We start from the raw sequence: 12,653 nt of genomic DNA, 5'->3' as shown, positions 1-12,653 counted from the left end.
AATACCTTACGGGCGTAATCAAAATTGGAAGAAGCCAACTGAATCAGTTCTCCAAGACCGAAATATACATGGGGCTGAACTTGAAAAAAGATGGAGGGACACACGTGAATATATCCAACGTAGAAATCGGGACGATGGATTACCAGGTGCCGCTTCACTAGAATACCAAACAGAATGTTGATAGACGAAATGAGACGTCCGAGCCAAATCCTGAATCGAAAGGCGCGATAAAAAAACTTCATTTTCCCAGCAATAAGTTTGCCTGAAAACCAGTATGAAGAAGCAATTCCTTGCACCACTAACATTAATTATTGGCACTTAGATGATAGCGAATTATTGTACGAAGAGACTACTATTGCCAACCCCAGGATAGAACGTAGGCTCCCAGTTATTAGCATTAAGCTAGGCCATCTCATCACATCTGCTTTGGTCGACTCCGGAGCTCAGGCCTCACTAGTTTCCAACAGATTAATTGATGAGTAACAAGAAAAGAGGAGGTACCCTTAATGCCAGTCGCCCAACTTTAAGTTAAAGGGATTGTACCTGACAAATTCGTCAAATGTAAGACACAGGCATTCTTGACAATCGAAATCGAAGGTGTCTACTTTGAACACGTATTCCTTATAATTACTCCAATGAAGTTTAATATTATTATAGGGTCTGATTTTCTAATTAAGTATAGTGGTGTTATTGATTATTCTGCCAATACCTTAAAATTTTCAAATACTAACTCTGTAGAGTTACAGCTGTTAAATAGTGAAGATATGAAGTGCCAGGGTCTAAATGCTCCTATAGTTAATTCCGAAGGCAATAAGAGCGATGCTCCGCCTATCAAGGAAGAGGGTAGACCCGATGAAGTGGGACCCGTCGAAGGCCAAGAAATACCCATCATTGAGGATGATTTCGACTTGGGTAGTAATGACTTCGTATTTTTCAACAGTGTAACTGAAAGCCCAGAGTTCAGTTCTCAGGTGGCAGAGGCGACCCAAAAATTATTCGAGGAGTACGCAGATGTCTTCAATGATAAGCCTGGTGTAATCGAGAATTTTCAATACTGTTTGAATGTCAGGGATGTTTCACCATATAAAAAGTGCCCGTATCCTGTTCCCGAAAAATATCGAGAAGAAGCTAGGACTTTGATCCGGAAGGTGGAGAACGATGGCATTATCTCGAAGTGTATCACTCCTTATTTAAACCCTTTGGCGATCGTAAGGAAACCAAATGGCAGTCTGAGCCTGTGTCTCGACGCGCGTGCATTAAATGAGAGGCTTGTATTAGAATATGACCGTCCACCATTACTCCGGGACGTCCTTAGGAAATTCCAAGGAATGAAGATATTTTCTGCAATGGATATGACCTCGTCATACTTTCATATTTTGCTGGTAGAAAGTTGTCGAAAGTTCATTGGATTTATTTTTTAAAACATCATGTATGCTTTCAACTGACTTCCGTCTGGAATTAGGAACTCGGGAGCCGTGCTTATAAGAGCGTTGGAGAGTCGACTATCTGACAAAGTCAAAAATATTGCTACCATTTATGTTGATGATATTCTCATAGCATCAGAGTCATGACTTCCGTTTGGAATTAGGAACTCGGGAGCCGTGCTTATAAGAGCGTTGGAGAGTCAACTATCTGACAAAGTCAAAAATATTGCTACCATTTATGTTGATGATATTCTCATAGCATCAGAGTCATTTGAGAAGCATATTGAGGATGTTAGTACTGTCTTAAGTGAACTTCAAGCAAAGAACTTCAAAATCAACATGGGTAAAAGTCAATTCTTTAAGACTGAGGCGTTATTCTTGGGTCATCTCCTCAGTGGAGAAGGGATTAAACCTAATCCAGCCAAGATCAATAGTATTATAGATTTTCCTAAACCGACCAGAGTCAAGCATGTGCGACAATTCCTCGGATTGTGCCGATTCTTTTCACAACATTGCTACAATTATACAGAAACCCTAGCACCGTTGCAATCACTGTTACAGAAAAATAATAGATGGAAATGGTCGGAAGCGTGTGACGAAGCATTTCATAAAACAAAGTTAATGCTCCGGGATAGTGTGCAACTTGCCTATCCAAATTTTGAATGGCCATTCTACACTGAATGCGACGCTAGCTCCGTGGGAGTAGGTGCCGTCCTCTATCAAGTGAACCCAGGAAAGCCTGATGTCAGAATATTTTTGTCATTTATGAGTCGAAAGTTGAGACCACACGAAAGAGCCTACACAGTAACGGAACTTTAAGCACTTGCCGTAGTTCAGTCCCTACTGTATTGGAGAAAAATAATCTTCGGCTACCCTGTGATCATTTACACCGATCATAAAGCGCTTACTTTCATCATGTCTTCTGACATTACCAGTGATCGAGTAACCCGTTGGGCACTCTTTATCCAACAATTTAATATCACTGTCGTTCATCGAACTGGAAAGAAAAGTATCCTCGCCGACGCCCTGTTCATCCAATTGAAATCTTAGACAGGGAAGATGAAGAGCTTCTTCGAAGACTCCAATATTTACCACAAGCCCAAGCGCGAGATGTCAAAATCCGAGAACTCCTTAGATTCTTCAAGGGTTTGATTCCCATTGATGATTATGATTATGACCGAATCTCCCGCCTCAAGCGATCTTTTTGCTATAAATATGGACTGATTTATAAGTACTTGGACCCAGCAAAGAGTAAGCGTAGAATTTACGCCCCTCCTAAACTTAGACCGGACATCGTGCGGCACTGTCATTCTCTATCTGGACATGCCGGCACTGATAAGGTGGTTGCCCTCATTGGAGAAAAATTTGTATGGGAGTATATGAGGCGAGATGTTATTCGCACCTGTGACGTTTGCCAACGAATCAAACCTAACAATAGGTTAATGAGAGAATTTCCTAGACCACTGACACCAGAGAAACCTAAGGAAATACTGGCTTTGGACTTGTATGGCCCTTTGCCCAAGGCAACCCGTGGCAACCGACATATTGTTGTGGTGGTAGATGTATTCTCCAAGTACACCATGCTACTTCCAATACAAAAAGCGAATGCTAAGAATATTCTCCGCAGAATCAAACGGAATATTATTCCGGAAATGGGCAAACCGGAATATTCACTTACAGATCATGGTACTCAATTCACCTCTGTCAAATTTCAAGTAGCATTAGAGGACATGAACATCAAACATATCATGAACTCGATCCGTCATCCTGAAGCTAACCCGGCCGAAAGGATCATGAGGGAAATCGCCAGATTCTGCAGACTCTACTGTGGGACTCAACACTGGAAGTGGGTCGAGGTGCTACCCATAATGCAGCAGGTAATAAACTCAACAGTCCATGAATCTATTCGTGATATTCCCATGAAGGTCCATAAGGATATCACACCTGATAGGCCATGGGATCAACTTACTTATAAATTGTATAATTTTTCATTTATAAATTGATCTTTTTTCATGAATTATTAAGAAGCCCAAAATGTACATATTATATTTGATGCAAATGACAAAGGCACGATTAGATCTGCTGCTCGGAAGAGAGAGTCCAACCCAGACCTCTGTTTCGTCACATGTGTGCAGGCAACCCTCTACCCATGATAAGAGAAGTTTTGGGGACTTCCCAAATAGTCAACACAGACCAATGTTCCTGAAGATGGGCATCTCTGTTCCCTTAATTACATCTTTCCCACACCCACGCTGGAACTTTAAAAAAGGCAAACTGGACAAAATTCTCTGAAGAGCTGGACAAATGCATCAGAGGGATTCCTGCAACCAGTGATAATTATCAGAGATTTGTAGGGCTTGTAAAATCTGTAGTCAAAAAGCACATCCCAAGAGGCTACAGGAAGGAATATGTTCCTGGATGGAGTGAACAGAGTGATGCCCTATGCAAAGATTTTCTTGAAACAGGTGCCCATATGACTGGTGAGGAGCTATTACGGAGTCTGGATGAAAATCGTAGACAGAAATGGACAGTAACAGTTAGTAACTTGGATTTCTCTCATTCCAGTAGAGAAGCCTGGAGCCTACTGAGAAAACTTGGAGGAAGCTGAACAGGAGTTAGAGAGAAGTCAACTTTCTCACAAAACAAAATAGCTTCCCACATCGTTTTAACTTCAAGGGTTACTAAAGATTTTAAAAAAAATACAAAAACGGTGAAAAAGAACCTAAGGATGCTTAAACGTACCTCTCCAACCTCTTCCGAATACTCTGAAGCCTTCACGATTGATGAGGTTGATACAGCATTAAAGTAACAACACAGTAAAGGTTTCCACCTATTCAATACAAAATATATTCACAATATTTTAAAATTACATGGTACTAGTTTTGACCCATCTAGGGGTCATCATCAGTCATATCAAAGCAAAGATCACTCTTGGCGAAATCCTAAGAACATGTTAATTTTAACAGTAAGATTATTATGGAATAACAAGTGAATGTGGTAAATGAACTGAGATGTTAGGATGGGACAGGTGAGTAATAGCTAATAAATATACAAGGAATAAACATAAGAGATTTGGAACAAAGTATAAAAGGCGGCTTAGTTTGTAAAAATTATATAATCATGGAAAACAGTAAGTCCTTATAATGAAGAATGCAATGTGAAATGACACATATAACACAGGTGTTACATTTGATCCTATAAACTCCTGATTTTAAAAAACTGCTGGTCCTGTTGATGTGTGAAGTATTGTGTAAAATGTTCATGTTCATGTGGAAAAACCTACATCGGGCAAACCGGTAGAAACTTCAATATCAGATACCACGAGCACACTAACGCAATAAAATACAACAGGTTTTCAGCCATCGGCCAACACATGCAAGATTATAACCATAATTTCACCAATATCAAACAAGACATGGACATCCTTGTATTAGCAAACAAGGGCCCTTTACTCGACATAATGGAAATTACTACATACACGTAGACCAATACTTTAATGCCAGTCACAATCTCAACGAAATCTCAGAGAAACCCAACATACTCTTCGATCTATTTATCACTTTCCTCAGAAACAATAATGCAGCCAACCAAAACTCAATCCTAAATTTAATCAAAGGGACCTTTACGAGACAATTACCCTTTCTCCCGCACCTTTCAGCCCCACCTTAAGCCCTCTTCCCCTCCCAAACCACCTCCACTCTTCCTAAGCCATATATAATTTTATATGTGTCATTTTACATTGCATTCTTCATTATAAGGACTTACTGTTTTCCATGATTATATAATTTTTACAACACTAAGCCCCCTTTTATACTTTGTTGCAAACCTCTTATGTTTATTCCTTGTATATTAATTAGCTATTACTCACCTGTCCCATCCTAACATCTCAGTTCATTTACCACATTCACTTGTTATTCCATAATAATCTTACTGTTAAAATTAACATGTTCTTAGGATTTCGTCAAGAGTGATCTTTGCTTTGATATGGCTGATGATGACCCCTAGATGTGTCGAAACTAGTACCATGTAATTTTAAAATATTGTGAATATATTTTGTATTGAATAGGTGGAAACCTTTACTGTGTTGTTACTCATATGTTATTCTCAGTTCAATACGGACCAACAACATGAAATTTATAACCCTTAATACAGCATTAAAGGACATGAAAGTTGGTAAGGCACCAGGTTTTGATGGAATACATCCCAAATTTATCGTAAATATGGGACAGAATGTGAGAAGGTATTTGAGGTGCTTCTTTACCCACATACTTCAGACAGGTATTCTTCTTAAGGACTTTAAGAAGACTAAAATCCTTGCCATACTGAAACCTGGCAAATCAAAAGATATACCACAAAGCTACAGACGAAATCGCTCTCCTCAGTTGTTGCTATAAACTCCCAAGACTACTATACCACAGAATTAGCATTGTAATTAATCAACATATTCCTATTGACCAAGCTGGTTTTAGGCAGAATTGTAGCTGTTGTGATCAAGTCATTGCACTCACAACATGCAGTGAAGCAGGCTTTCAGCAACAGCTGAAAACCTCTGCAGTTTTTTGGATCTTTCTGCTGCTTATGACAAGGTTTGGAGAGAAGGGCTTCTGTATAAACTTCTTCAGGTATTACCATGCAAAACCATGGTACAATTAATTGGAAACATGCTTAATAATAGACTCGTTCAGGTTGTTCTAGGGAATAGGACTAGCAAGCTGAGAAGACTGAATAATTGTATCCCTCCAGGATCAGTCTTGGCTCCTCTCCTGTTCAATCTGTATGTATCAGATTTGCCACCAACGAAATCTAGAAAATTTTGCTATGCTGATGATATAGCTTTAGCTACAAGTCATAGTAACCTGAAAGAAATGGAGAATATTTTAAATGATGACTTTTCCATTCTTAGTGACTATTTTTGGAAATGGAGACTCCAACCAAACACCAGCAAAACTAAGGTGTCCTTTCATCTAAATAACAAAATGGCAAACTGTACTCTCCAAGTGTCTTTTAATGGTGAGGTCCTCAGACACTAGTGATGTGCGCGAGTGATGCCTGGAATCGCAGTACTCGACTCTTTTGAGTCCAGGCTCAGGCTCGTTTCGCTTGCAAAGACTCGATGACAGCATGACGTCACACGTTCGCTCTCTCGCCCGCTCTTGGATGGATGGAGCATATGTACAAGTGGTCGCCAAGGTTTTATGGGATTGCGATAGACCGGTACGATATAAATATTCTTAATGAGTGAGCAAAATAAATAATCTGAATTTGATGAAGAATTTCAAAACATAATACTACAACTATACGCATAATAAAGTTTGAAAATATCTGTTCACAGCGTTTCTCACTCACTCCACTGAATATGCCCTATATTCTAATAATGATAGCATAGATTATCTTGCCTTCAGCCCAACTTGGCAGGTTCGATACTGGTTTAGTCCGGTGGTATTTGAAGGTGCTCAGATACGTCAGCCTCATGTCGGTAGAATTGCTGGCACATGAAAGAACTCTAAATTCCGGCACCTCGGCATCTCCGAAAACCATAAAAATGTACATAGTTGGACGTAAAACTCATAACATTATTATTATTTAAAATCAATGTCACGGTGTCCGGCTCCATGGCTAAATGGTTAGTGTTGGTCTTTGGTCACAGGGGTCCCGGGTTCGATTCGTGACAGGGTCGGGAATTTTAACCATCATTGGTTAATTTCCCTGGCATGGGGGCTGGGTGCATGTGTTGCTTCATCATCATCATCATCACAACGCGCAGGTCACCTACAGGAGTCAAATCAAACGACCTGTACCTGGCGAGCCGAACCCGTCTTGGGACTTCCCGGCACTAAAAGCCATAAGCCATTTCATTTTTTTCACTGTCACGGTATGCCTACAATCGTCCGAGGGGACAAGTGAATAGTTTATACTTACATCATACTTTCGGCAGATATAATGTACGGTATTAAGATTAGGCATCCAGAATGTGATGTATGTACACGAAGCAAATCATCAGACAGAACGTCATTCTGTTCTAGCTAAACAATGAACGCAATGAACAAAATACACCCTCCGTTTTGACGTTTATCATTGCAACACATGACTGTGCAAAGGAACAAAACCGAGTGTAGTCTTTAGAAGTTGAGCGAAGGTCGAAGTATAGCGGTGGGATGTAAGCAGTACTTTTGTTTTTCTTTGCTATCTGCTTTACGTCGCACCGACACAGATAGGTCTTACGGCGACGATGGGATAGGAAAGGCCTAGGAAGTGGAAGGAAGCGGCTTTGGCCTTAATTAAGGTACAGCCCTGGCATTTGCCTGGTGTGAAAATGGGAACTCACGGAAAGCCATCTTCAGGGCTGCCAACAGTGGGATTCAAATCCACTATCTCCCGGATGCAAGCTCACAGCCGCGCGCCCCTAACCGAACTGCGTGTTTCAGTGGTGATTTGTGTGTAGTGTGTGAATATGAAGAGGAGTGTTGGGATGGACACAAACACCCAGTCCCCGAGCCAGGAGAATTATTCAGAAGCGATTAAAATCCCCAAACTGGCCGGGAATTGAACCCGGGACCCTCTAATCCGAAGGCCAGTACTCTGACCATTCAGCCAACGAGTTGGACAATAACAATAAGTGATACTACAGCACATGTATGTTTCTGAACGCCCTACACATGTATCTTTGCAATAAATTCTCTGGCAGTAATATTGTCATTATTTCGCACAATATTATTACACGTTTTCCTACAAGGACATCACGGGAATAATATTTCACAGCTATCAACAAATCCCTGGTGGCTAATTCCAGACTGCACAGTAATAATAATAATAATAATAATAATAATCATCATAATCATAATAATAATAACAGAACGCTGCCGTTATCGACATTAGATAAGGTCCCCACCACAGTGTGGAAATTGTCCCCATCCCACGCTCATCTTTGGTCCTACGTGTCTATCCTTCAAGTTGACGGTTTGTTAGTGAGTCATAAATATTTTGCCTATGATGATAATTATCGTAACAATCAAATTATTGACGACCGATGACTCAATAAAACCAATCATCAGCAGCAAATATATTGCAATCCACATCACAAAAATATTCTGCGAGTGACCCTGAATGCTGTGCAATCCAGTACAGTACAATATATTATAGTTCTAAGACATGTCCACAGATAGCAACACTAGTGTGCTTGGACTCGAGTCAGGAGTCGAGTATACCGATTCTAAGAACACATTACTCGATTCTACTTGATTCCGTCGCTAGCCCATCACTATCAGACACAATAACTACCCAAAGTACTTAGGTATTACATTAGATTGGACACTCTCCTTCAGGCATCATCTAGTAAATAGAGCAGCAAAGATTAAGGAGTCATAACAACATTCTGCAGAAGTTGTGTGGTACAATGTGGGGTGCTTCTGCAACTACCGTGAGATGTTCTGCCTTTGGTTTAGTTTTCTCTGCGGCAGAATATTGTGCTCCTGTGTGGATCAACAGCTGCCATGTGAAACTTGTGAACACTCAACTCACCAACACAAGGAGGATTATTTCCTACCCACTGGCTTTCTGTCTTGAGCAACATCATGCCTCCTTCATTCCGTAGAGCACAAGCACTGCTGAGAGAATACTCCAAGATAAATGAGAACCCTGACTTGCCCATCCACTCCCATAATGCTGACCTTCAGAAGAACCGGTTGAAATCAAGGCATCCGCCAAAGTTCGCTGGGAAGCTCACAGAAGACAATTTCAACCCTTATGCCCAATAGAAGGAAGAATGGATCTCAAAAACAGGTGAACATCTCTGGCCTTTCTTCCCACCAGATTCGAGGTCTGATCTCCCAAGAAGAACTTGGACCATCCTTAATAGGATTTGATGTGGTCATCGAGTCTGTGCTGCGTCCCTGTATAAATGGGGAAAGATACAACCCTCCGAGTGTGACTGTGGTGCTCCTTTTCAAACCATCGAACACCTTGTAAAGGAGTGTAGCAGAAGAACCCACCCTGGAGATTGGTTTGATTTTCTAGAGGCCAATACAGAGGCTCTAGAATGGATAACAACTTTGGACATTAAAATGTAATGTACTTGCTTTCCTGTTTCTGTATATATATGCTATAGGATAAATAAATAAATAAATAAATAAATAAATAAATAAATAAATAAATAAATAAATAAATAAATAAATAAATAATACCAAAAAATAATCATATAGAAATAGATATAAGACACATCTTAACAAAATTTCACTTTAAGAAGTGAATAAAGAAACAGAGCTAGAATAATTTTCATAGGATAAATAAGGATTAAATATTCAAAAACAGTTGCGGGCCAAAGGTACTAACTGATAACAATTCATTAAATCATGTTCTCCTTTAGTAATACTCAGTTATCAGGTTTTAATAAGTTTAGAGGAAATCCCCCTGGTGTAGAAATAATACCAATCAAGCTATAGGTTAGTGACAACAAGTAAATAGTGAACCATGCTAATATAGCATGTTCATTGAGATGTTGTTTCCCGTATTACAAAGAACTTGTATCGGCCTTGCCTCAATTCACTTAAGTGTTTCCATGTTTGTATCAGAGAGGGCAGCTCCCTCGGTCGTGAACATGGGAGATCATTCTTTCGGCGAGAGAGTAGTTTTATCTCTTTGCAGCTCTTCCTTGCATTGTTACATGTATAAAATGTAAACATGAACCCCATGCATATTAGAGTGGCGTTTTTGTGCCACAAATAGATCTTTTAACAGATTTAAACTTGATCCGTACTACCTTTCTTCTTGATGTTTTGAGTATTGATATGGCAGGTACGGTAAATCTTGTATTTATATTTTTACTATGCATAAATTGTGCCCTTCGCCTTTTAGTAATGATGGCCGGTTGATATGCATACTTGTGCTCTACTGCATGAATGGGCCGTGTGTCTGTGGTTGATGTGATTGCGATGTATTAATAACTGGGTCTCTGACTGGTCATTTTCGTGCACTTCATGGTATTGTGTCTAGCCGTCAATGAATGCACACCCTGTGTGCCGACGCGGAGATCTATTCATGTTGTACGCAGCGCGTGAGATGATGGCTTTTATGTATGACTACTGAGTCTGTATTATCCTGCTGGTAATTGTGCACATTATGGACGCTGCTCTGTCATACACGAGACCCTGGTTTGTGACCGTGTGAGTCATACTACTAGTGATTGAGTTCGACTTATTTTTGAGAGCTAATGCTCAGATTTTTTGCCATTCCGGCGATGTCTGAATGTTTGGGAGTGTGCTTGTGAGTGAATCAATCTCCTTATTTTATATTTTAACCTTATTTCTGTGCCTCATGTTTGTTTCCGGCATGATTATATTTGTTTTGCCTTGGTTTTTATCGCGGCCGTTGTTGCCTAGGAGGCCGCCATTTTCTTTTCTTATTCAGGCCACGCGCATGCCTGTGATGCTCCTTGAGTTTAAACTTTACTTCCGTAATCCAGAGATGTTTGTCTATTGTTATGTCGCGATCTCTTACATTTTTTTCTCTGTACTTTTGAACTCCATGCTACGTGGAAGCTTTGATCTGTGTTGTAATTGTATAATAATAATAATGTTATTTGTTTTACGTCCCACTAACTACTCTTTTACGGTCTTCGGAGACGCCGAGGTGCCGGAATTTAGTCCCGCAGGAGTTCTTTTACGTGCCAGTAAATCTACCGACACGAGGCTGACGTATTTGAGCACCTTCAAATACCACCGGACTAAGCCAGGATCGAACCTGCCAAGTTGGGGTCAGAAGGCCAGCGCCTTAACCGTCTGAGCCACTCAGCCCGGCTGTTGTAATTGTTGTGGATGTGGAAGTTAAATAGACGGGTTCATAATGAATTTTATTAATCTCGCTGAAAGAATGACCGAAATAAGCCATATGTATTGTATTTGCACGACCAGATTATGCTGTGAGATTGAGAATATAACGGCGAGCCCGTGTTATGAATAATTTGAGGTTGGTATTTGATAAGTTTGTGCTCATGCATTAGCGTCATGACTTCATTTGGATGGGTTGTGTACAAGTACGTACCATTTATTTATTTTATTTTATTGCTGGTTTCATTTCTTGTTTCCACTTGATTTTATTATTATAATAAACCCTCATTTAAATTTTCTTGGCATTTTATTGCTAGTAGCTTTGTGTTTTTCCTGTTATAATTTTGATATGAGTACCGTTTCCAGTTCAGGACTGTGTCTGGCCTTCCCTAGTCGAGGTCCACGCCTCGAATCTCCGACGTGTGCGTTTTATGCGTAGGTGTGTTGTTGGTAAGGGTGGGGGTGTGGCTCAATAGGCACACAGAGTACAAGTGAAGTACATACCAACCACATAGAACCATAAAATTTTTAAAAGACAATGGTATCAGTAGGCAAATGACACTTGGCAGTCTAGCAATACTCAATATATCAGTGCTACAACACTGTCATATGGGATATGACATGAGATATAAATGCCGAAAACCCAATTAAAGAAAACTAAAGGTGTACATGTCAGATCTGATACAGCAATAACTATCAGCGAAGGACCCGCCGCACAGTAATATTTTTCACACACTACAAAACTACAATGCTCGCTCTGAAAATGCTTAAAAGAGAAAATACTACATGATGTTCCCAAACATAAGTTCAATCATCACAGAGACATTAACTTTTAAAAATTCATACGCAACAGGAATAATTACATTAAACAATATAAGGAGGATTAAATTCAATTTGCTCACTAAAAAGTAGTTCCCAGCCATACTAGTGCTTTACAAAGTTGTATCATTAGGGAAAGAAAAGAAAGGTATACTACACATTAACCAAGTTTAATCTGGGACAGATGGGCTCGCCTAATTCTCCTAGCGATCGGATCACGCACTAACATAGATACTGGGGATAGAAGAATGGTTATGAAACCTACTACTGTATTCGTATTACTATTACTAAGAAGAAGATGATATGTAAACTGACCGGCAAGAAAAATGTGGACATTTCTTTGATTGTGTAACCACATTCCTTTGGAAACATCTGAAGACAAATAGTTCGACTGTTGAGAAGTGCGCTAACAGGTGAAAGAGTTTCCGCAAGCCCCTCTGTACCAGGAATGAGGAACACAGTGTCTGGTAACCTGCCCAATGAAGGAAGCTGTACCATTGTTGGATACTCGGCATGTTCATCTGACAGCATAATTTTCAGATATGCTGTACCTAATTGCAGCACTGCTTCTAGCTTCATGTCTATGAGA

General features: G+C 40.0%; 1 protein-coding gene across 1 annotated transcript in view; it reads right to left on the bottom strand.

The window, feature by feature from the left end:
• LOC136883438 (fatty acid synthase) overlaps positions 1 to 12,653 on the bottom strand; it is a 560,183-nt gene that overhangs the window by 70,145 nt on the left and 477,385 nt on the right. Inside the window, exon 33 of the mRNA XM_067155718.2 lies at positions 12,380 to 12,645. Coding sequence (XP_067011819.2) covers positions 12,380 to 12,645 — 266 coding nt within the window. The remainder of the gene's footprint in view (positions 1 to 12,379; positions 12,646 to 12,653) is intronic.

The sequence above is a fragment of the Anabrus simplex genome, chromosome 11, assembly GCF_040414725.1.
Source record: "Anabrus simplex isolate iqAnaSimp1 chromosome 11, ASM4041472v1, whole genome shotgun sequence".
Taxonomy (NCBI): Eukaryota; Metazoa; Arthropoda; class Insecta; order Orthoptera; family Tettigoniidae; genus Anabrus; species Anabrus simplex.
This window is presented reverse-complemented; position numbering and strand designations above follow the sequence as displayed.